The 26,443-nt window shown below is 43.9% G+C and overlaps 1 protein-coding gene across 1 annotated transcript; it reads right to left on the reverse strand.

The window, feature by feature from the left end:
- Positions 1–1,376: 1,376 nt before the first annotated feature.
- On the reverse strand, positions 1,377–22,544 carry PTGR1 (prostaglandin reductase 1). Its single transcript, XM_059925297.1, is given in 10 exon segments — positions 1,377–1,639; positions 4,678–4,712; positions 4,715–4,794; positions 8,412–8,527; positions 11,241–11,396; positions 13,994–14,111; positions 17,707–17,874; positions 19,602–19,647; positions 21,029–21,144; positions 22,391–22,544. Coding segments are annotated over 9 exon segments (924 nt in total). The 5' UTR covers positions 21,135–21,144; positions 22,391–22,544; the 3' UTR covers positions 1,377–1,540.
- Positions 22,545–26,443: the final 3,899 nt, after the last annotated feature.

The following is a 26,443-nucleotide window of genomic DNA, read 5'->3' on the forward strand; positions in this document are numbered from 1 at the left end:
ACACCAGGGGGCGCCCAGCCTTAGGGGTGACCCCACCTTTTCCTGAGTTTTTTCTCAAGCATATGTTATTTCCCCCATATGGGAAGGGGACACAGAAGCACAGGGACTTTAATTTTTTTTTTTTTTTTTTCCACATATTGTTTTTTTATTTAATTAATTAAGTTATTTATTTATTTATTTATTTATTTATGGCTGCGTTGGGTCTTTGTTGCTGTGTGCGGGCTTTCTCTAGTTGCGGTGAGCGGGGGTTACTCCTTGTTTTGGTGCACGGGCTTCTCATTGCGGTGGCTTCTAGTTGTGGAGCACGGGCTCTAGGTGTGTGGGCTTCAGTAGTTGCAGTGCGTGGGCTCAGTAGTTGTGGCTCGCGGGCTCCAGAGCGCAGGCTCAGTAGTTGTCGCGCCCGGGCTTAGCTGCTCCGTGGCATGTGGGGTCTTCCCGGACCAGGGCTCGAACCCGTCAGTGTCCCCTGCATTGGCAGGCGGATTCTTAACCACTGCGTCACCAGGGAGGGACTTTAATTTTTTAAATTGCATTTGTAATAGTGAATAAATTTGTTCATTAGATTCAGAATTCAAAAAGCACAAAAGTGTAGTTTTTCTCTTATCCCCCATCCTTCAGGCACACCTCAGTTCTTGTCCCTGGGTTATTACATCTTTCCAGAGGTTTTATACACACACACACACACACACACACACACACACACAATCGCACACTTTTTTCCCTTATTTTTTCCTTGTACTCCAATTTGATCCCTCCTCTATTTGGTAGCAGAATTGATCAACAGAACTGACATTTCATGATACTGAATCTCCCAGTCCAAGAGCATGGTAACTTCCATATGTTCAGTCTTCTTTTGTGTTCCTCAGTCATGTTTCAAAGCTTTCTTTATAATAATCTCTCACATTTTTGTTGGCTTATAAAGATTCCCATATGTTATCTTTTTTTGTAGCTGTTGTAAGCGATAGATTCCTTCCTTGGTCTGCCACGTTAGACCTGCCCGCAGAGGACCAATGGGGGCTCCCCTGAGTCCGTGTACATCAGCAATGGTTATTTCTCCTTGTGTAACCATAAGCCATAGGGGTGGTGATCTTCACTTCAAATTCACTGATTTCTGCAGGGAGGTAGCTAACACTTACTGAGTACCTAATATATGCTACGTGTTATGCTGGTGTTTTAAACAAATGTATAATATGTATGTGAAGCAGATGTTACTGTCCTCACTTTACAGATGAAAAATCAGAAGTTCAAGGTCACAGAAGCAGTAAACTTTTGGACTCAAAAGCCATTATTTTCTACCATAACCCTGAGGGAACTATAGCAGGCAGTAAGTTCATTTGGCCATTGTTCAATATGAAATTTTCACTCTCTCTTGCTAATTATATTCCACTTAAATGTATTTTATTAGGTAGATCAAATGCATTACAATTAATGTTTTTTAGATCATGAAGACAGCGTACCTTTTACTAAATGATTATAAAGAAACTAAGTAATCATCCAAATGATTTCTAGATTCCATGTGTCATTTTTGTTCATGCTTTCACTATTGCTTCCCCAAATTCTCTCCTTTCAGCATTCCCATAAATGCAGCTGGCATGTTTTCAAATCCTTCAGTGATGTGTTCATGGTACTGGATTTTACCCTGTATCAAAACAACAACAAATATAATAGATTAATTTTATATTCTAAATTATATACTCATTGTAGCAACAAATTTATCAGTACATCATGGGAAACTTGGAACTAGGAAGTGGAGACCCTATTCTCTTTGAACTTATAGTCATTTGGGGGGCATGACCCACATACACAGTGTATGTAACAGATTACAGTACACATAAGAGTTTAATAATGGGCGTCAGATCACAGTATAACAATACGAGAAATATCACAAGGAAGCAATTAACTAATTTCTAAGTAAACTGAACAGAAAAATTTAATAATGTAATGATCTCAGAAGAGGTGGATGCAGATGGAGCAGGGGACATCCTTGCAGGGTATCATCTGTGTTCATCTTTCCAGTAGCCCAATGCTGTAGCATCATTACCTCTATTTGACCCCTGAAGAGGCAGAACCTGTTCAGGAAATGTAAATACGACGGCAGTCTAATAATATGTCTTCCCTTCAAGCCAAGATTTGTTCAATACATGTTTAACATTCATTTAGGAGTGTGGGAGGGAAGAGTTCATTTAGTGAAGAAGGGTTTTCATTTCTCTTTTTTCTACAAGGCACAGTCTACTAAACAGAACTAATTCACATTCTCACATTATTTTAAAGAGGTCTTATGTGGAGACCTAAGTTACCTTATACTATTTTTCCCTAATGTATCCAGTGATGGTTTAGCATCATTTATGGATTTATGGAGGGACTATTTATTTGCTTGAGGTCACTCAACTAGTACGTAGGGAAACTGGGATTTGAATACTTAACTATCAATAGAAAGCCCCAGCTCATTCCTGTTCTTGAAGAGGCCAAGAACCTGGAAAGGGTCAAAAGCTATAATCAAAAGTTTAGAGGTTAAAAGTAGAGCTTGAATACTAATATAAAATGTTAATAATATGGGAAATTAGGATATAATAGAATACAGAACTCTCTGTACTCTCAGGAATTTTTCTGTAACTCTAAAACTATTCTAAAATAAAAAGTGTATTAAAAAAAGGGGGACGGATGAGAAAGAAATAAGTAGATGAGAGAGAAATTAAACCAATTCACTAGTTACTTAGAACAAAATTATAATTAGGTTCACTTTGTAGGAAGAAAGCATTTGGGACACCAGCACAGTGGTGTCTGCTGTCAGCTGTGATCATGTTTGATTTCACCAACAGGGACAAAGAGGCTACACACTGGGAACTCTAAAAGCATCCCACTCTTCCCAGCTCCCTGGAAAGAGCCCAGCCCAGCACTCGGAGAGTGTTAGACTGGGAAGAACGCCAAGCTCCAGGGGATGCCAGGGGAGCAGTCTATGTCTTTGAATTTGGAAATGATCAGGAAGCCAGGAGTTAGGAAGTATGGTACCACTTTTCTCCTGGGAAACGAAAATAATGCCACCTCGGTTATTCAGATTTCTGTTGACTAAAACTCCACATGGCGTAAGGTGGGAAAATGATCACAGCTCAGGACAAAGCGATTGGATTCTTCCTCTGGATCTGTAAGGCATGGCTATAAGACGACTCCACTCTAGGACCTCGAAGAGCCATGGCAAAATATACGCCCCTCTAACACTCATTCTTCTCAACAATGTTCATCTAGTGCCTATTCAGACTATTCTGGGTGGTGTGGACACATCAGAAAACAAAATGTGTGAATATTGCTGCCTTCGTGGAGGTTACATTCTCATGGGAGGGAGACAGACAATAAGTATAATAAATAAGTGAATTATAGTGTATATTATGTTAAAAGATGATAATTGCTATGGATCAAAGTAAGATAAAGAGGATCAACCAGTGAAGGGGGATTGCAATATAAAATAGGGTCGTGTTCAAAGCTTCCTCATTCAGAAGGCAGTTTTCAGCAAAAATGTGAAGGAGGGGGTGAGAATTAAGTAAGCAATTACAGAGAAGTGGAGGGGTGTGGGGAGAGACAGTAAGAAATGAAATTAGAGAGGTAACGGAGGCCAGATAGTGTCCAGCCTTGCAGGGTTTATTCTAAGTGAAATGGGGAGCTTTGCAGGGTTTTGAGCATAAGATGACTTGGTGTGGTTTATGCTTTAAAAGATCGCTCTGGCTGCTGTGTTGGGAATTGTCTGTAGGGGTGAAAAAGTGGGAGAGCAGATTAGAGGTCACCACAACATCCGGGCCAGACGAGACGGTGGCCGAGACCAGGATGGTGGCGGTGGAGGAGGGGAAACAGGGCAGATTCTGAATGTATCTCCGAGGTTGGGCCACCAGAATTTCCCGACAGATTAGACACGGATATGAGAGAAAGAAAGGAATCAAAGATAAATTTCAACGTTTTTGAATTGAGCAACTAAAAAGGTTGTCATAACTGAGACGGTGCGGTCTATATATAGAGCAAGTTTGGCAGGAAAGATCAAGACATTTTTGGTTTTTAACACTTTAAGACAGAGATGGAGAAGTGTATTGCACATCCAAGCACGGCTGTTGAACAGTCTAGAGCTCAGGGGAGAGATCTGGGCTGGAGACAGACAGTTGGGAGCTGTCAGCATACAGATGATATTTAAAAGCAAGAGAGTGGATGAGATAATGAAGGGCTGAGAGAGAGTGGACAGAGGAGAAAAGAGGCCCAGGGACCATGCATGGGGACACTGTTATTAATTTGGAGAGAAGAAAAGAAGCTAGCAGAGGAGTCTGAGGAGGACCAATCAGTGAGGAAAACCAAGAGCCAAGGGAAGCCAAAGGAAGGAGGGAGGGAGTGATGCCCTCTGTCAAACACTCCCCACAGCCAAATTATGCTACGAGCCGACGACTGGCGTTCGCGGTGTGAGGGGCATCGGCGACCTTGACAAAAGCTGTGTCGGTGGAAGGGCAACAGTGCAAAACCTGATAGGCGGGTTTAAGAAAGAATGGAAAGAGGGACTGCAGACGGTGAGTGCAGACAAGACTTCCAGGTATTTTGTTATAAAAGGCGGAGCAGTGAGATGAACCCATATTCCCAGTGGAAATGAAATCTGCAGCATCCAAAGGGAAGGGGATCTGGTGGAGGAGTGGCTCTGGAGCCTGTCACCTCTGAGACCCCTGTCAGCAAGTCTTTCAGAGCCTCTGACGGACTTCTCCTTGCCAGCGGTAGACGGGGAAGCCTTCGAAGTGAAGCTCCTTAAAGATAATGGCCTCCGGGGTGGGCCTGTGAAGAGGAGGGCACATTTGGGCACCAGGGCCCAGGCAGGTGGCCGTGGTGAAAACGCAAGCGGTACAAGGCATGTCAGAGTTCTCCCAGTGCCCTCCCTTCTGTTTCCTCCACTCTTTCTGACCCACGGGACTGCCCACAAGTCAACATGCACTCTGTGGTAGGCAGAATAATGGCCCCCAAAGACGTCCACATCCTGATTCCCAGAGCCTGTGAATATGTTACCTTACGTGGCAAAAGGGACTTTGAAGATATGACTAAGTTAACCTTCAGATGGGGAGATTATTCTGTATTATACAGGTAGGCCCACACGAGGGTCCTTGTAAGGGAAAGAGGGATGCAGAAAAATTGGAGTCGGGAAAAAATATGTGATGATGGAAGCAGAGGTCAGAGCGCGAGAGAGAGAGGGAGATTTGGAGATGCAGTGCTGCCGGCTTTGAAGGTGGAGAAAGGGAGTATGAGTCAAGGAACGCAGGCGGCCTCTAGCACTGGAAAAGGCAAGGAAACGAGTCTCTTCTTGAGCCTTCAGAAGGAATGCAGCCCTGCCGACCCATGTTAGACTTCTGACCTCTAGAACTGTAAGACAATACATTTGTGCTGTTTTAAGCCACTAAGTTTGTGGTAAGAGTTAGAGCAGCCATGGGAAACCGACACACACGTGGAGTCCTTGTACAGGCCAGTCAGCCAGGAACTGTTCACCGCTCACCTGCCAGAAGCAAGGTCCACCAAAAACTTCCCAAACAGTTCTAGGGAACAGAAAGAGGTCCTGAAGATAACACGTGAAACATTTCTGTGCTACTCAAGGGTGAATACCCTGATATTCACAATACTTAGCATGTTCTTCTTTATGGCTTAATACAGTCATTTCATGGCGTAAATCTATCAATTTCTGTTCTGTTCTCAAAGCGGATGCAAAACAACTAGTGTCCACCCCTGGCCTACAAGCCAATAAGAGAATAGATCAAGGGGCTCAGCAAATCCCACACCTGCCCCTGCCCTCGCCATTTCAAGATACCAAGAGTTAGCCTGAAACAGTGGGTCTCACGCTTTCATAAGTGTCAGAATAACGTGGAGAGCCTGTGAAAAGCGATTGCTGGGCCCCTCACCCAACTTCTGACTGTGGAGATGGAGTGGGCCCCAAGGATTTGTATTTCTAACGAGTCCCCAGGAGACGGTGATGCTGTTGGTCTGGGGCCCACACTTTGAGAACCACCAGCGTAGAAAAGCACAGGGCGACCCTGCAGCCTGTAAAAAAGATAGTACTCTTCTGTGCGTGAGAGAAAAGGTCGCATTGGTTGCCTGGTTTATTTTCCCAAGGATCCTAAGTGACCAGAAACTGAGGGAATGACACCTGAGCATAGTCTTACAAGTACCAGGAAGTCAGGTGAAAATGCCCAGGGAATATCAGGGCCAGAAGAGCCCAGACGACTGGCAGAATCTAGCTTCAGCATCCTTCTTAACTGGCATTACTCAGGCCTAAAGTTCCCACTTGCTACTTTGAAGAAAGTAATGTCAGCAGTCAGAAAAGTAGGGCTTTGGGACTTCCTGGTGGCACAGTGGTTAAGAATCCACCTGCCAATGCAGGGGACACGGGTTCAATCCCCGGTCCAGTAAGATCCCACATGCCGCGGAGCAACTAAGCCTGTGCGCCACAACTACTGAGCCTGCACTCTAGAGCCTGCAAGCCACAACTACTGAGCCCACACGCTGCAACTACTGAAGCCTGCGCGCCTAGAGCCCATGCTCCGTAACAAGAGAAGCCACCGCAATGAGAAGCCCACGCACGGCAAAGAAGAGTAGCCCCCGCTTGCCACAACTAGAGAAAGCCCGCCTGCAGCAATGAAGACCCAAAGCAGCCAAAAAAAAAAAAAAAAAAGAGAGATAAAGAAAGAAAAGTAGGGCTTTGTCCTGAACCAAAAGAAACTGATGCAAGATGAGTGAGACACGAGAGGGACACATCCAAATGCTAGATTAGTCTTGCAGAAAGAGTGCTTCTCCGGAAGACTCACCCCAGCCATATTTCTCTTGGGTTAAGAAGTGGAGTCCTCATTTTCTCATCTTGGAAGAGGATGAAATACTGTTTCTGGGATTGTCCACGCTGATGGGGATGTGGTTTCTTTATTGCGAGTAGAAAACAAATGTGGCATGAAAGCTGGGGGAAACAATTACTTGCCTCCAAGCTCTCCTAACAGTGAAATATGTTAGAATTTCTGGAGATCAGAGGCAGAGCAGAATCTCACCTGATTAAAATAGAATGGACAAGGCCAGCTTGTCCACAAGGCCAGATAGGTCTCAAAGACCTGAGACCTGAGCCGCTGAACTTGCAAAGACTAATTGCTTAAAAGCCTAGATCAAGTTACTGTGTCCAAAATATTTGGCTGTGGTCAGGAAAATGCATCCTGGACCTCTGCTCAGTTGGCAGGAAGATTTCCCAGGACTCTAGCTTAGCATCAATTAGAAAAATATGGGGGGAAAAGCCCCTAATAAGATTGCCAGGTGCACCTGGAGTGTCCTTCTTGGAGAAAGTAGCGTCTTTGATTTTTCACAACCCAGCAGGGAATCTACAAGTGGTCCTTCCTCAGCCTCTTCCACTCCCACCCACCTGTCTCAGTGCAGCCGAGGTGTTGTTAACTAGCAGGGTTATAAGGTTTCATTCCCACGAGTGAAGCCCATCATTTATTTGTGGTTGCCTGGATCCTGATGGTAATCTGGAAGATTCCTTTTTGTTCTTCTTTCTCCTTTTTAAAAATTTTTAGACCACAGGTAAATCTGTAATCTCACCAACAGCACAGAATCATTTGTAGCAGAAAGGACTCTGTATGAGGAGTTCAGAAGATCTGCTTTTATTCTGAGTCTGTCGCTAATAGGATTGAAAGAGTCTCTGGTCCTTCTGGCCATCCATCTCCCCATCTGTAAAATAAGAGGCCTATACGACATCTCTTAGAAAATTGAGATTTAATGAATATAGTTCTCTAGTTGATGCTGCATTTGGACTTATTTGAGCATGGAGGTGGGAGGGGAAGGTCTCAGCATAAGAGAGTGGAGAAGCGGGGGATGGAGGGCATGGCAGGGCACAGGAGAAGCAAAACAAGGACATTCTAGGGATGGAGAGAAAATGCATGCTCATTTCCTTTGTAGTGGAAATTGTCAGTTTGGTGCTGCTGCAGGAAACTCTGCCCACTACTGTCTGAAGGAAATGGCAGCCTGTTTTCCCTTCACCCACATTAAGCCACCATCTACCCACCCCCAAACCTCCAGCACATCCCGAATATCCTGAAGAACCCTAAGTTTTTACCAGCCAGGACAACGTGTTCTATTTCTAAATCAAATCATGGCTTTTTACAACTTTGCAGAAAACAGTAGGTAAAAAACTAAAACTTTTAATAACTCTGTTTCTTCCATATTTTCAGCTCCTGTTACTTTCTCTATGTCAAAATCCAGTATAAGCTGATTTAGCACAAATATACACAATTATGTATTTTTAGTTTAATAAATACTATTTCATCAAGAATATTAGGAAATCTTTTAAATACTTTGATAGTCACTGGCCTATACCATATCTGTGAATCTCCTCCTTGTCCCATCTTTCTACACCTGTGATCATGTGTGTGAGCTCATTACCTGGGGGAAGGGGGCCGGTTCTGTCATATGTAGAGATGGGTCCACGTATAGCAATTCTTCCAAATTTCTTAATCTGGGGGATAACAACGTTGGAAAACTCTACACCCACCTAAACAGACAGGGAAACAAAAAACCGAAACCTTTAAATAACCTAAACCCTAGAAGATTCAGGAAAATCATTAACTCACAATGATCATTTCACAATACTTGTTTTAGCAGCAATAACACTGATTAAATTAGCACCGCAGGGCAGAAAATTGCAGTTGGAAAAAGACATTAGAAACTAGGCATTTTCATTTGACTGTAGAAATATACCTTGTATAACTTATAAATTTTACTTCACTATAATTTGGGGTTTTTTGATCAGTTCAATAATCTCATTGCCTTATCTAAAACTATGGAAAAATAACTCAGAAGCCATATCAAGAACAAAGTTGGAGGACTCACATTTTCTGATCTCAAAACTTACTACGAAGCTGTATCAATCAAGACAGTGTGAGAATGGAAATATAGATCAATAGTACTAAATTGAGAGTCCAAAATAAGCCCTTACGTTTATAGTCAATTGATTTTTGACAAGAGTGCCAAAACAATTCAACAGGGGAAAAAACAGTCTTTTTAACAAATGGTGCAGAACAACTGACATCCACACGGAAAAGAATGAAATAGGACTCTTTCCTTACACGGTACACAAAAATTAACTTAAAACGCGTCATAGACCTAAATGTAAGAGCTAAAACGATAAAACTCTTAGGAAAAAACCATAGGAGTAAACCTTTGTGACCTTGGATAAGGCAAAGGCTTCTTAGACATGACACCAAAAGCCTAAGCAACAAAAGAAAAAATAAATTGGACTTCATGAAAAATTTAAAACTTCTGTGTTTCAAAGGACACCATCAAGAAAGTGGAAGAAAAGAAAAGGAAAGTGAAAGCAACTCACAGAATAAGAGAAAATATTTGCAAACCCTATACAGGAGATATTATTACTAATGATCCTCATTATAAGTATATTCCGTATTTGAGAATTGGACGACTTGCTAAAATTTATTTATAACCCCAAAATCAATACTCATAGAGCTTTCCCTGGTCATTTGCAGACATACACAGAGTGGCTAGTGGCAAAAGAGACACAAAGTTCCCAGCTAAGGTCAAAAAAGGCCAAGGGTCTGCCTTCTTTTTTCAGCTCTCATACCAGAGATTACCAGAGGATGAAGACAGTAGGGGGCAGTGTAGAGTGGTTCAAGAAGCTCCAGCTCGGGCCAGCTGAATGGAGTATGAATCCCAACTGTGGGAGGATTAGTCCTGGGGCAGCCTCAGACAAGTTACTTAACACTTTTAAACAAAATTTTTCTCTTTTGAAATAAAGAAAAGAGAAGCTATAGGAAGGACTTAAGATTGTAATCTATGTAAGATATGTGCATGTGTGTGCACACTTCCAGTAGGAGCAATGGTTCAGTGTTTGTGGTGACTTTATAGAACATAACAACCAGGAATACTGAGAATTGACTGTATCTGATAAGGGACTTGGGTCCAGAATATATAAAGAACTCTGACAACTCAACAAATAACCCAACTGAAAATGGTCAAAGGATTTGAGCAAACATTTCTCCAAAGAAGACATAAAAATGGCCAATAAGCACATGAAAAGATGCTCAACATCATTAGCCACTGGAGAACTGCAAATCAAAACCACAACAAAATATCACTTCAAACTCACTAGGATAGCCACAATCAAAATGACAGATAATAAATGTTGCTGAAGATTTGGGGAAATTGGAACCCTTACAGATTGCTGGTGACAATGTAAAATAGTGCAGCCATTTTGCAAAATAGTATGGCAGTTCCTCAAAATATTAAACGTGGAGTTACCATATGACCCAACAATTCCAACTGTAGTCAAGGAAAATGAACACATATCTCCACACAAAAACTTGTACATGAATGGTCATAGCAGCATTATACATAATAGCCAAGAAGTGTGAATGACTCAGTTGCCCATCAACCGATGGATGGATGAATAAAATGTGATATATCCATACAATGGAATATTATTTGGCCATAAAAAGAAATGAGGGACTTCCATGGTGGTGCAGTGGTTAAGAATCCGCCTGCCAGTGCAGGGGACACGGGTTCAATCCCTGGTCCAGGAAGATCCCACATACTGTGGAGCAAATAAGCCCACACACCACAACTACTGAGCCTGCACTCTAGAGCCCATGAGCCACAACTACGGAGCCTGTGCGTCTAGAGCCTGTGCCACCGCAATGAGAAGCCCGCGCACCACAATGAAGAGTAGCCACTGCTTGCCGCAACTAGAGAAAGCCCGCACGCAGCAACAAAAACCTAATGCAGCCAAAAATAAATAAATAAATAAATAAATTTATTAAATAAAAAAGGAAATGAAGTAACATTGTAAATCAACTATATTTCAATTAAAAATTTTTTAAAAAGGAATGAAAAAATGATACATGCTACAATATGGATGGACCTTGAAAACTTGCTAAGTGTAAGAAGCCAGTCACAAAATATCACTTTTGGGGGGACAAAGGGGAGTGACTGCTAATGAACACAAGCATTTGTTTTCAGGGTGATGAAAATGTTCTAAAATTGTGGCAAGGGTTGTACAATTCTGTGAATACACTAAAAATTACTGAGTTCTATGCTTTAAACAGGTAAATTATATCTCAATAAAGCTAGTTTTTAAAAAAGGCATATGTGCTTTCCTCATATATTTTTAGATGGAAACTCTAGAAGTAGATTCCCTCATATAGTGCTTTGTTGCTTTGCTAGTAAATCAGATATTAAGTCCAGTTTGTACTTACATTATCAAAATCACAATCATAACCCTCAGGAGAGGCTTTTTGCAAAGTTTCTTCCAAAGACTTTACTGTTTTGTAGTTAAAGGCAACATCAAATCCATACTTTTCAAGGCAGGTAACCCTTTTGTCAGACCCTGCTGCTCCAACAACTTTGCAGCCCTAAATGGGGAGAAAAATGGAAACCATTTATAAACCACAAGCATGGGCCAAGTCTATCCTCCTAGTCTAGAATGGCCAGATTCCTCCAAAACACCCTCCTAGGTGCTGAGCCACATATATAATGGGCCAACAGACCCCCTAGGTGAAATTCGTCCCTAAACTAACCTATGATACAACCCAACCATAACTTCAGCTTGCCTCTGACCACCCCACCGATCCCTCCTATGTTTAGGTGGTTTGCAGCTCATTTCAACCTGCTGGCTTGACTCTCCTGTTTCTTTATGTTGGGGCTTCTTCTCCCTTGCAATGACTTGCATGCTATCTCTTGGTGCAGTGACTCTTTAGACTATAATTTTGGCTCTGCCCTGGGACTCTCATATCAAAGACAGCCCTCCTGGTAACTGCCCCGTGTTCTGTGATTTGGCCCAAAGCACTGGACTAGATGCTGCCTAATCATAGAGGAACTGGAGTGCATTCTGAGAAGCACTTTCAGGTTGAGACTAGAGATTATATTGGTACATAGAGAGTAGATCTTCAGAAAGCTCTCTTCTATTCTGAATGTATCGTGAAGACCAGAATATCAGCCTCTGTTCACTTCCAACTGGGGAAAGGCCTTTGGGTTCGTACATGTATCTGTACAAACAACTGCCATATACTTTTTCCATTCCTTCATGATTCAAGAAAAAACGATTTTGCAAAATCTCTTATCCTTGGTCCTTTTGCCTTCTAACCTTATACTCTCATAAGATGATCCCATTTACTCTTATGACCTCACTGCCACCTTCATGCAGATGATTCCCTTGTTTATTAACTCCAGCCATGCCTCTCTCCTGAGTTCCAAATCAGTATTTCCAACGACCTATAACAATCTTCACTTGGAGAGCCTAAGGGGCCTCCAATCAATGTGTCTAAAATGGAATCTTTTTTTTCCTTGCTTCTTACCTGTTGTTCCTCCTCTATTCTTTATTGTAGTGGGTGATACCACGCAGTTATCCAAACCTGAAACATGTGGGTCAAAGGAGATGCTTTCCTTTCTCCTGTTATCCACATCCAATCACCAGGTGTTTATTCTTTTTCAACAAATATCCTTAAAAGCTGCCTCTGACGTCCCATCTTCACTGTCAGGGTATCATAATTTTTATCTGAATTATTGTAAGAGCATCCTAATCTGACTTCTTTTTTCTAGTATTGTGTCCCTATGAACTATTCTCCTCCCAGGGTCAAAAAGATTTCTCTAAAATGCAGAATTAATCATGTCATTCCTCTAAGGATTAAGCACAAACTTCTTAGCATGGCAGTCTCTAACAGAGTTTCTAAAAGAATAGGTTTAAGAATGAGTCCTATCAGGACTTCCCTGGTGGTCCAGTGGTTAAGACTCTGCGCTACCATGGCCGGGGGCACGGGTTTGATCCCTGGTTGGGGAACTAAGATCCCACATGCTGCATGGCACAGCCAGAAAAAAAAAAAGAAAAGGGAGAGAGACGGCTCTTCCCTAATTAAAAAATACGTCCTATCAAATTTTTGAAATAAAAATCCCTTAAAGTTTTAATAAAACATTTAAAATTTGAATTTTGGAAGTATTACTAATTCATTTTGTAAGTCTAGCATAACCCAAAGCTAAACACTGATAAGTTCCAAACAAAAGACTTTAAACCAAACTCACCTATGAATATAGATGCAAAAATTCTATATAAAATGTTATTAAATCAAATCCAAAAGTATAAATTCATAATACACCATTGGTAAATAACGATTATTTCAGAATGCTATTATGGTGTAACATTAGAAAACTAATGTAATTCCTTAACTGCAGAATTTGCAACCTGTATGACAGCCTCATCTCTTTATTTGTATTCCAAGCTCCCATTAGCACTGGAGACCAGCCCAAACCCTTGGCTGTTGGTTGTAGTCCTGTACTTATCTGTATTCTCCCTGTTTCCCTAGAAACTAGATCCTGAATCCAACATCCAGCCTCTGGCAAAGGATAAGCCAAACCAGATCACCTTGGAACATTTCCACTATGTGATACATCCTGAGCATGTGTGAGCTGCCTGATGTCTTGTACCCCTACCATCAAATCAGATCTCTTGAGCACAGACACCTGTCCAGATCAGAGGCAATGTTTCCATGCCCTGCGTGCCTCCCATGAGTTAGTTCCCAAGCTGGGGCCCCACCGCTCTGGGCTGACTGCAGTAGCCTTTTGCAATGGGGCCGTGTGAGTGATGACTCTTGGTTGGCTGATCTCAAGTTCCTCTTTTAATTGTTGGGGGCAATCATGAAGAAAGGAGATTAAGTTGTAACAAGAAATGTTCAGTAAAAACTATGAAAATAGTTACTGCTTACAAATTCACTACTCTAGCAGAGGCCATTCCTGACTTGAGACCTGCAGTGGTATCAAATTACAGTGTTCAGGTCATCTTTGCTGCGCCATTTCCCCCATTCCCCCCGTTTCTCAGTCATTCCCAATCTCCAGCTTCTCAACGAAATAGACTAGTAGACCAAACTCCCTGAGACGACAAAAGGTCTGCTGTGTTCACCTCTGTATTCCCAGGGCACGCTGTGGGCGCTGAGTAAATGTTTGTTACGGAGGAAGACACCTTGAGCTTAGCGATCTGCCCCACAACGGAGCCCACTGCTCCTGCGGCCACATTAACCAGCACTGTTTCTCCACCCTGCACACCACAGATGTCAAGCCGGCCAGAGCAGGCTTTTAGGCTAAGGGAAGAAAAGTAAGGCTATGGGGATAAATTTGTTTCTTTCCCTTGTATCTCATTTATATATACCCTGAAGGCCTTCTCGGCAGCTCAGTGCCATGGGTCCACGTAAAAGACAGAAAATATAGGAAATGGATATTACCAGCCACTAATGGTCCACCTCCTCCTTCTTTACCTCCAGGAGAGGAAAAAAGATGATGGGAACTAGGGAGGGAACAGAGAGGTGGCTGGAAGGGGGGAGTTTCTGGCGAAGTTTCAGGGGTGAAGGAAAATAGATCCCCCTTAAACTTTAGGGATCCAAGAACAGAGAGCTTATGCCTCATTCCTATGTAAGTTCTAGGGAGATGGCGAGCTTCATGGGGAAAGCCTCCATGTCATCATGATGCCATAAACAGATATAATGGTATATGGTGTCTAGGCCTGAGAGGGCCAGGAAGAAACACCTTGAACTTCCCATGGCTCCAGAGTGGTATGAAAGAACAGCTGCAATCCCCGCATCTCATCCCTAGTGAGATGCCAAAGTTAGCTTGCAGGGAAACGACTAGTGGGCCTGCAAAGATGCAGCTCACATAGCACTGATGGGGATTAGGTCAAGAAACCACCACACTTCAGTGGATTTCCAGCTTGGAAGGGGATGTGGCTGAGGACTCAATGAGAAAAGTTACACTTTGAGACGGGGGGACCAACACAAAACTAAGATCAAGAGCAAGAAGTTGGGCTTCCCTGGTGGCGCAGTGGTTGAGAATCTGCCTGCCAATGCGGGGGACACAGGTTCGAGCCCTGGTCTGGGAAGATCCCACGTGCCGCGGAGCAGCTGGGCCCGTGAGCCACAATTACTGAGCCTGCGCGTCTGGAGCCTGTGCTCCGCAACAAGAGAGGCCGCGACAGTGAGAGGCCCGCACACCGCCATGAAGAGTGGCCCCCGCTCGCCGCAACTAGAGAAAGCCCTCGCACAGAAACGAAGACCCAACACAGCCATAAATAAATAAATAAACAAATACTTAAAAAAAAAAATGACCTTTGATATATGTTAATGACATTAAAATTTCCTTTAAAAAAAAAAAAAAAGAGCAAGAATTTGTCCCCCCTCTGCTGGGTTTGTGTTAGCCCTGGGAGCTTTACATCAACCCTAGGGAGAAGACAAAGGAAATTATGAGTTTTAAACCTGAAATGATGGGAGAAATCACTGGTTTAACGGAGGTTTTATTTTACTACACCAGCTTGAGATAGAAATGAAGTACAGGAGTAGAAACATTTTAAGTTCTATTTTTGCACCCCTGAGTCTGAGCCCATGAAATCTATACCCATTACGGTGACGGTTAAGCCACTGGCAAAATTTCAGATAATTCATATAAAGTCATTTCTGTGTAAAACAAACTACACGTTGGCGTGACTTAAGCTTATTCAGCCTTGACTACATTTGAGGGCTTGTTAGAGTTGGGCATTGAAGGGAAAGCAGTGAAAGGCAAACAGCACTTTTTCTGAGGCTCCAAATATCTAATATTCCCTTAACCCACTGTTTTCAAAAGATGGATGGAACACCACTTGTCTCAGAATCACCTGGAGCTTTATTAAAAATTTAGATTCCCAGACCCTGCCTCAAACCCACTGATTCAAAAATACTGGGATGTGGATATATGAATTTTAATAGGACTCTAGGTGATTCTTATGAATGCAAGCAACTGAGAACCACCGCCTTAATGAATGCTGATATCAGAGTATGCTAGGCAAGTTAGCCTAACTCCCAAAGAGAAGCAGAAGGTACATTTTCAGATTGGGTCATTCCACCCATGACAACCTGTACACCCCCTCCCCCAATCTCCCGTCTAGATGTCTGCAAAATCAGCTTTCAGTTAGACATACTGACCTAAGATATACAAGGTCTTTCCCAAACATCACCTCCTTTTAAAAGTAAAATGGAGATAGGATGAAGAAGCCAGCAGTAAAGAAATCCTAGAGGGAAAATGAAAGGTATGCTTTGGACGCAGGGGGACTGGATAGAATCAACAGGTTGGAGAGCAAAACACTTGAATTCTTCCAGCTTAACAAGAAGACAGAGATCCTATTGAAGGAAATAATGCAATACTTTGGGAGGATGTTAAATCTTTGGAGCCTGGACAGCTGAAAGACCCTAGGTTCAAAGTTCAACTTCTTTTATAGTTTATAGCAGAAGTTCCAGCATTCTGGAAGGGTTGACCCATCCCACTGGTAAGGGCGCATAATGGCAGGAATTCTCAAAGAATTGGTGGTGTGTTGCTCATGGAGGCTAGAAATATGGCATATGTAACCCCTCCCCCTCAGTCTTTGAGAACCACTGGTATGAAGTTGATTATCTGGAGTAAAAGCGTACTCCTTAGGGGCTTGAAATGGGTGAATGAGAAATATACCCACAAATGAATACATTATCCTCTGTTTTTAGAATTCAAATCTCCTAATATTTTACCAATTACTTTCTCTCCAACTAAGTCATGGGAGACTGGCTCCTTGGTTTCCTCATGTCTGCCTTCACCCCCGTGCTCCTACCCCCAGCTCACCATTTAGAGAAGGATGGATGGGATAACAAGGTGGGAGAGGAAGAGCTGTCACTAGTAGAGGGTACGGGCAGGCAGGAAAGACCAGAAAGGGCTGTCATTCTGTTTAGTGCCTTAAGCATCCGCTAATTTCACAATGTTGTCTCTTGGCTGTGGCAGTTCTGAGGAGCTCAAATTCTGTGTGTTATATGAACTTGGGGGGTATGGGACTGGTTTTGCTGGAGGCTGATCATTTGGGGATATATATATTTCTGCTTCATTCTTTAGAAGTCCTTCAAAGGGTGAAAAGAAAGAGGGAGGAAGGGTGGGAAGAAGGAATGAAGAAAGAAAAGGATCACACAACTTAGAGAAATTACTTAGAGAAACTTTCCAGGCTAGGAAAATTTGGGGGACTTCAAAGGGAATTCAGTTGACCTTGCTTCTCCAGGACCTGAGAGGAAACTTGAGGTGCAAAGTGCAGCTGGGCCCTGGAGGGCAGACACAGGATGAACTGACCAGGAGTCTTCCTGAGGGATAAGGCCAAGAGACACTTGAGTGTTTTAAATCTGCACCACACTGACTGTACAACTATACTGTGATTCATCTCAGTTATTTAAACTTCAGATCCCCTGACACCTCCGGAAACTCAGATGTGGAAAGGAGGTGAGGTGTCAGAGACAGTACAGAAAGGCCAAGGTACACTGAACTCTTTTTCCCTTTTTAAACTCTGAAATGGAGGCAGACATGAGTGAGGGGTGAAGCCAAGACCTTTCCAGGGACAGAAGGAGCTGGTTCCTTTGTGTCACGCCATTTACCAGAGGCTTGAGAGGGACAATGCGCCCCCTCCCTCCCACGCTGCTCCTCACTGTCACTTTCTCTTTGCACCTGAGTTCCCCTCTCTCTCCTTCAGTCCCAAGGCTAACTCTAGCCCCTCTTCTTCCCTTCTTAGTCCCATCATCCTTTCTAATCAGCCCCTGAGCCTAGAACGTCTCGAGTCTCTTCTCGTTGATCAAGTTCTGGACCAACCATTTTGGAAAACCAGGATGTCAGGTATTCAAACGAGTGAAATAAACCCATGAAACTCACCTGGGCATGCCAACCATTCCCAGAGCCAAAGACAGTGGTAACGTGTCCGGCCACTCTGCAAGCAGCTTTTCCAGGTTTTTCCCATCAGAAATGGAGTGCGCTGTCCAGCCGGAAGGAGCCACTACAGTAGTTCCTATTGGGAAGGCTGCGTTTTTACTTTCCACAACCCTGAAAGAGACAGCACATTCAGACACGGGAAACCCCTTTCCTTTCCAGTGAGTCCGATGCTGCATGGTTAATGGCCACAGACGGGTACTGAGTTTCATGTTCCGTGATTTAATACCCTACCACATCTCTCCATCTGAACTCTTAGCCATTGGTCTCTCCTCCTCAAGAAAAAATATGGGCCCTCAGAGAGGAATTCTCAACTGGTCCAGCATCTGTCCCTGTCATCACTCACTCTTCTCTCTAAGCAAGAGGTGTTCATCCTCTGGCTCAAGGTGACCTGGACACCAGCCTCTTCTCTTCTTCAGAGGCTACCCTCCATTTCTTAGCCCTTCCTCTCTTTTGAATCCTCAACATTCTCCTCTCTTACTGTCCCTTTCTTACAATCTCATCCTATCTCTACCTCGTCTCTCTCTCTTCTTCTTCTTTTAACAGCCAAGTTTCTTCACTTCCCATTCACTTGATAACCCAATGCAACCTGCCTTCCACCCCCACTGTTGGAAGAAACCTAAATGTCCATCAAGAGAGGAATGGATAAAGAAGATGTGGTACATATATACAATGGAATATTACTCAACCATAAAAAGGAATGAAACTGGGTCATTTGTAGAGATGTGGATGGACCTAGAGAGTGTCATACAGAGTGAAGTAAGTCAGAAAGAGAAAAACAAATATCATATATTAATGCATATATGTGGAATCTAGAAAAATGGTATAGATGACTTTATTTGCAAAGCAGAAATAGAGACACAGATGTAGAGAACAAACGTATGGATACCAAGGGGGAAAGGGGTGGGGTGGGAGGAATTAGGATATTGGGATTGACACATACATACTATTGATACTATGTATAAAATAGACAACTGATGGGAACATACTGTATAGCACAGGGAACTGTACTTAATGCACTGTGGTGTCCTAAATGGGAGGGAAACCCAAAAGGGAGAGGATCTATGTATATGTATGGCTGATTCGTTTTGCTGTGCAGTAGAAACTAACACAACATTGTAAAGCAACTAGACTCCAATAAACATTAATAAAAAAACAAAACAAAACAAAAAAACATAAGCCAGGTACACTGGGTACTTGTTACCCAAAACACCAGACACACAAAAAGGGATGCTAGTTAACATTTGGAAACATATTTTTCACTTTAGATTTTAATCTCTACCAATCAACTATGAAAAAAATTATTTAAAAGAATGATGGCTGCATTGTTTACCTAGGCAAAAAGTTACTGAGTCAGTGGCCAGTGAAAGCGTTTTTTCTCTCCTCTCCCTGAACTGTTTACTAAGTACACACGTTTTAGTCGACTGCAGATTACCTAAATTAAAAGAATATAGGTAAAGGAAAGGCAAGAAAACCTAATTTTAGTCTTAGCGTCTTTCTCTACCCAAATTATTTGCCAGTAGTGAAATGGAGAAATTCGAGCTTGGCTTCTTTCTTCTTTTACGTTTTTGGGAAGGAATTCTGGTGAACAATGAGAGGTAAATTGTGCACATGAAGATAGGGGATGGCTGTAAAGTAAAGGGGCCAGTGTAATCCCTCACTGCTCTGCTCAGACTTTGGCCTGAAAAAGATGAGCATCCGTGAATCCCATCACTGACATCCTACTGGGAGAAACAGGGGGAAGTCACAGCGTTTTGAATCAGCTGGATATTTTAAAAGATTGACCACGTCAAAGTAGTGTCCAATGCACAACATAAGAATTTTCTGGAGGAAAATAATACCTCATATAAGGATCCACAGTGAAGAACAAAGCTTCCAGCAGGACCTCTACAAAATAAAGCATTCCACAGGCAATTAGAAACCCTGGCCTGATGCCTTGTCTCTGGCCTTCTAAATAAACACAGACAATCTCTCTGCTTCTGGGTTGCCCTCTCTGTGCTTTCTACTGAAGAGCCAAGAAGGGCTCTCACCTTTGTCTCAGTCCAGTTAATAAAAATAAAATTAATTTTTAAAATTTTTAAATAAAATTTAAAATTATGTTTATTTATACAGTACTCACTCCATGCTCTACATAGACTATTTCATATGATGTTCTGAACAATTATTGTTTCCATTTTATTTAAGCTTAGGTTAAGTATCTTGACCAGGGCCACATTTGTAACCACTATGTTACAGGGCTCACATAGGGTTTTATTACCAGTCTCAGTTAGTATTAAAAAATACATGCATTTTGCTGGAGTGACCCTCATGCACCCATCCTCTGGAATTTTGGTTCTGAGTTTTGGCTATCCCAATCTAGATGGGATCGATAACTTTGCCATGCTACTTGATTGCATGCCCTTTTCTCAAAGCTTACCTACCTGAAAATAGCCCTTAGAGACACCCTTTAGCACGTGCTCTGCAAAGCTTGTCTCCAAACACGTGATGGGGTGTGTCACCATTTCTCTCCCTTCAATTTCTGCAGGGATATTGTCTGCTCACAGGGATAGTCTGAGGTCTTCACAGTGCTGCTAGGCAGTTCTTACCCTACTGTCATCGTGGGGCTCACTGGGACAGAGAGGAAATCCCCCCCATGGGCTGGCGAAAGTCAGGAAGAACAATGCACCCAAGAATGCGTTTCAATTACCAAGGAAAGTAGAGGGATCTTCTAACATGACACTGAGGCTTCACACACACAGCCTTGAAAAGGTCTCTGCGGCCATTTGCAAAAGGGCCACAGATACCACCCATCCCTGTGTGCGGGCTTCTTTGCCGTCCTCCCATCAAGAAGTCTACTGCCACACCTTGAATCTGGGCTTGCTTTGATGAACATCATATTAGCAAACATGATATAAGTAGAGGCTTGAAAAGTGCTTGCATATTGGATCTTGCCAATTCCTGTTGCTCTAGATTTATGAAATCACAGTGAAAACAAAGAGCTCAAACCAGCCAGCTAGGAAGGCCACATAGAGGAGAACTGAGGCGTGCACCTGAGCAGAAAGCCGGCTTACATGACATGTGAGTGACGACCATCCTAAGTTAACCATTTAGCCCAGATGAGACCTACAGAAGGCCCACCAACTTAACCCAGCCCAAACTGCCAACCCACAGAATTGTGAACTAATAAATGATTGTTGTTTGAAGTCACTAAATGTGGAGGTAGTTTGTTATCCAGCAAAGGCAAACTGATATAGTCTCTTCCAACTTAAATCTAATAAGTATGACTTACCTCCATTTTTTAAGGGTGGGAGTTCGACTGTCTTCAATTCAAAGTCACTATTAGTAGGGTGGCCTACAAAGTGCTTCTTCAGGGTCCAGCTCTTAGCATGAACCATCCTGAAGCTCCTAGAACACAGTAAACATGTAGTCAATGCCATGAAGTGATTGGATTCTTATGGCTCCCTAAGTGTTGCGCTGAGGCCAGACAGCAGGGTCTACCCATCATCAACTTTGCCATTATCATTTAACATCAATCACGTTTATTTAGTATTCACCGTTTCTATTGGTGTGTTAAGCACGTCATACTTATCATCTCATTTTACCCTCATAATTTCCCTATAAGATAGGTATTATCATTGCCAGTGCACAGTTGTACAGAAGAGGAAACTGAGGCTACCTTAGAAATCTCCAAGGCAAGGAACAACGTTAACCCACACAAATTCCTCCTAGCCACTGCTAAGGTTTCGCTAGGGCACTGAACAACTACCTGGAGTGCAAATATTCCATTTCTGTCCTCATATGAAGCGAATTCTAAGAAAAAGTATCAAACACAAAGAACCGACGTCCATGCACATCTTTCAAAGGGACAGAGCGCTGCGTTCTAAGGCAAGCAGTCTCAGGAACACCTGACAACCGCCGGGTGGCGCTGCGCTCAGCCCCATTTTCAAGCGCGAGTTTTCTTTGGCACCAACGGGGAAATCAGGGTCTGTTTGGGTTTAAACTTGCCTGCAGACAAGGCCAAGAGAAGATGATTCAGGCGGCCCTGAGCTCTCAGGACATTTTGCTTGGAGCGATCGAGGTGGTTCGACCCGAAACCTTACTGTTCCTACTTGTCTTTTTTTTCCCAAAAAAGGCAGCCGCTGAGAATTCTGGACTCGCCATAAGTCCAGAAGCACCCGTGGAAAGGGCGCGACTGCGGAGGCAGGCGAGGATCAGGACGAGCCCCACCCGCTAGAGGAAGGGGGCCAGGTGGGATGCCCGGTCCAGGCGCACTCGCCCCCGGATCCCACCTCCTCGCCGCGCCCATACCCGTCCGTTAAATGAATTCCGACCCCTGCCTTTCTTCTCCTTCCACACTTGTCCCACTTTTGTAGTCCCGCAAGTTCCTTCGCCAGCCCCCTCCCAGGTGCAGGCAGCTATGCCAGGCACCCGAAATACAGCCAGGCCACGCCCTTCCCTCCGGCAGCCGTCTCCCATCTCTCCAGGAACCTGCACGGGCCAGGAAGCATCGGTCCGGGCGTCCTGCTTCCAAGTTTCTTCCGAGGGCAAGACGCAGAGGTTACTCAGCATTAGGAGAGGGCGAGCAGCACGCAAACGCTCCGCCACAGGGGAGTCTAGATTCTAAAGCTGTGGGGTGGGCATATTTACTTACCAACGTCCGCAGGCTCCATTACCTAACGCAGGGAGTTGGGACTGCGCAGCGCAACTCCGGGAGCCGGGATTTACGGCCGGTCCCAGGAGAGGGTGGGGTTTCCCCCAGGGCGCGGCTGCTCCGGGAAGCGTGTGGGCACCGGCCCGGGGAGGGTCACAGGGATCGAGGAGAGTGTGTGTGTGTGTGTGTGTGTGTGTGTGTGTGTAGTAAAAGCCTCCAGGGAGCAAGGGGACCAAGGCGGGGTCCCGCCGCGGCCGGGGGGCTCCTCCTCAGTCCCGCGGCTTGCCCGGCGTCCACACCCCCACCCTGGCACTCGGGTGCTGGCCCCGTGCCCGCCTGGCCCCAGTCTCCGTGATGAACACCTCTTTACCCTGCAAGAGCCAATTCAAGGCTCACCGACTCCGTGAGTCTTTCTCAGACTCTCCCGGGCAGGAGTGAGCGCCCCTTTAGTTAGGGCGCCCCACCCGGGCGCCCCACCCCGCCGCAGCCCTGCAACGCCCAGCCCTTGGTAGGGCCTTTCCCCGGCGACTCCAGGAGGAATGGTGGATCCAGGGACGCGCTGTGCGCAAGGCAAAGGTGCCCGGGCTCGGTTCCAAGCCTGCGCCCACCACTTCCTAACAGTGCAGCTCTGAATGAGCTACTTAACCCCTTCCTGCCTAACTGACCCATCTGCGAGATCGGGATAAGAGTAGTGCTTCATGAAAATTAAGTCTTTTTAAAGAATAAAATGAGTTAACACCAAGTGCTTAGACTAGTACTGGCGTGTGGTAAGCTCAATAAACGCTAGATCCCGGTAACAATCTTTTGATCTCCCCACTGGCCCTGAGTCAGTCCCAGGCACCCCACACTGTCTCATTCAATTGTACACCCCCAACTCCGAGCCCAATCCTGGTCGGTCACATAAACAGTGAAATAATGCAAAGATGTTTAAAGAACACTGCCCCTTCTCCTGCATTACCCTCTCCGAAAGGCAACAGATGTTACCAGTCCACTGCTGACCCTTTCCCTCTCTTCCCCACAGTCATTCAGACATATACACTTAGAAGGTTCCCCGCCCCCCGACCCGTTTTCACAAACACGTGATCATTCTAAAGCTGGTACTCTGCATCTTATTTTTTTATTTTCCCAGACTGAAAATCTTAGGCCTGGGTTATCTAAACCAGGGATAGGATTCTTTTTAACAAGGCACTGAGTGAAAGATTCAGAACTCCAAGAGGATATAGCATTAAGTAATAATCAGATGTTAGCTATACAGTATTGCCAGATTCGCAGGAAGGATTGTTTGTTGGCTTCAAAAACTTTCCACAAAAGAGTTGAAAGAAATCTGGATGTCTCTGAAAGAGTGTATATTGGATTGCTAGGGCTGCCATAACAAAATACCATAGACTCGGTGGCTTAAACAACAGACATTTATCTCCTCATGGCTATGGAGGCTGGAAGTCCAAGATCAAAGTGTTGGCAGGTTTGGTTTTTCCTGAACCCTCGCTCCTTGGCTTGCAGATGGCGGCCTTCTTTCTGTGTCTTCACATGGCCTTTTCTCAGTGCACATACATCCCAGGTGTCTCTCTCTCTTCTTTAAGGACACCAATCATATTGGATTTTAACCTTACCTAACAGTCTCAGTTGGATTTAATCATCTCTTTGAAAGCCCTGTCTCCAGGGACTTCCCTGGTGGCGCAGTGGTTAAGAATCCACCTGCCAATGCAGGGGACACGGGTTCGAGCCTTGGTCCAGGAAGATCCCACATGCTGCAGAGCAACTAAGCCCGTGTGCCACAACTACTGAGCCTGTGCTCTAGGGCCCACGAGCCACAACTACTGAAGCCCACATGCCTAGAGCCCGTGCTCTGCCACAAAGAGAAGCCACCGCAATGAGAAGCCCACACACCGCAACGAAGAGTAGCCCCTGCTCGCCTGCCTGTGCCAATGAAGACCCAAAGCAGCCAAAAATAAAGAAAGAAAGAAAGCCCTGTCTCCAGATACATGGATTAGAGCCCACTCATATGATCTCGCTTAAACTTAATTACCTCGTTAAACTCCTATCTCCAAAAATGATTATATTCTGAGGTTCTGGGTTTGGGGTTTCAACACATGAATTTTGGGAGAACATAATTCAGCTCATAACAGAGTGTATGGGTAAAGTGTGGTGGATGTACACTGGGAGGTATCACGCAGCTATCAGAAGCACTGGGTTAGATGGACATAAAGCAGCCTGGATGGATCCTAAAAACACAACGCTGCATGAGAAAAGTACGGAACAGAAAGAAGTGTGTGACCCGGTATCATTTCTATAAATTAAGGGCACTATGAGCCCTTAGTGCACATTATGCAAGAACATTTACAGAAAATACAAACTACATATTAAATACATCACAATAGTTGCCTATGGTATCAGGAGGAGAAGAGGAGGGAATGGGGATTGCTTTTTAAAGGCACATAAATTAATGAGAGACAGAGGGAGAGAGAGAATTTGGCAGACCAGTGGTGATAGTACACTGTAAACTCTGATGAGTATGAGGAACTCAACCCTCCGGCCCTCAGTCCAAAATGAAATATGCACAGTGTGGAAATCAAGACACCCCTCCCGCATCTTCTTAGCAGAGCGTAGAGAGAGGTTTTGCTACAGTCCAGCTCCATGGACACAAGACAAACTGCTTCCCTCTTTTTATCTGAGACATTGGCCCAAGTGGTGACACCAAGTTGCAACATATGCCTTCCCATTTGGGGCTCAGAAGATGTATGGTTTCCTCTATTCTCTAACAGAAATATTGCAAAGTAACCAAAGTAATAAGTATGTACACTTAATGGCAGAGAGCCAGATATAAAGACTTTGAAAAAGATTTCATGCCTGGTATATCCAGTGGCAGACCATGTTGGTTGCCTGTCCAATATCCAATATCCTCTTTGTCCTTCCTACATACATAGCCCAATTTTGTTTAGGGTAGCCGTGTACCCAGTTAAAGAACTCTGCTTCCAGGCTCCTTTGTAGCTGGGATTTTGACATAGTTCTGGTCAATGAGACAAGCAGAAATCTAATGGGTAGGGCTTTTAGGAAACGTATTGTTTCCCAATTAAAATATAAAGGGAGAAACTCAATAGACATGCATCTTTTGTCCTTTGTCTTTCTTCCTGCCTGAAACGTGGAGACGCTGCCCAGGGGTGCAACGAACATTTTGTGACCATGGAGCCACTCACGACAGGTGGCAGTAGAGAAAGGGAAAAGATGTCTGGTTTCCTGAGTAGTTGCATGAGCCCTGGACTTCCTTCTTTGGAGTCCTTGTTACATGAAAACAAAAAAAGTGCTTTTTAAACCATTGTAGTTTGGGTTTCTGGAACCACTGAATCCAGCCCTGACCCCCTGCAAATGGAGCAGGTGAGCCTGTGCCTCCCTGGTTCCCTGGTGAGAATTGATGAAGTCCATCCTTCTTCCAGATGAAGAGAGGAATATCATGGCAATTGGTCAGGAAGTCCCCTCTGCCTGTGAGGTGTGTTTCCAAAGCTTACCTGGCGTATGTGGCATATGTGGAGTGGATTTTAGGGAAACATCTGTCATGTCCACTACACTATTAAACAGGATTGTTGTAAAGATTGTGTGACATGGGATATAAAGTACCGGCAAGTACCAAGCCCCCCAAACATCTTCCTTCCTCTCTTCTCTATCATGACTTTTTAAAAATTAAATATTTAAAAATATTGAGCTGTGAACAAAGCATGTTTCAGGTATATCAGAGAATCAAAGATGAGAAAGACACTCTTTGTTATTGGATACTGGAAGTGTTAACAAAATCACAGGTGTGCAAAGTCTTTGGAAAGCAATATGAATTATAGCAATAAAGTGCCTGGAACAAAGTATCCCTCAAACATTTACTCACTTCTTGTTTGTTTGTTTGTTTGTTGTTTTTTAAAAAAAACCATTTACTCACTTGATATCAAATAGAAGGTATGGATAAGATTTGGCCACACCAGGTCAAACAGGATCCCAGTCGTGGTGACTCTGTCAGGCTTAATCACTGAAATTTGCCAAGTCATGGTGATTAAGCTAAGTCATGGTTGT

The sequence above is a fragment of the Balaenoptera ricei genome, chromosome 6 (assembly GCF_028023285.1).
Source record: "Balaenoptera ricei isolate mBalRic1 chromosome 6, mBalRic1.hap2, whole genome shotgun sequence".
In the NCBI taxonomy this organism is placed as follows: domain Eukaryota; kingdom Metazoa; phylum Chordata; class Mammalia; order Artiodactyla; family Balaenopteridae; genus Balaenoptera; species Balaenoptera ricei.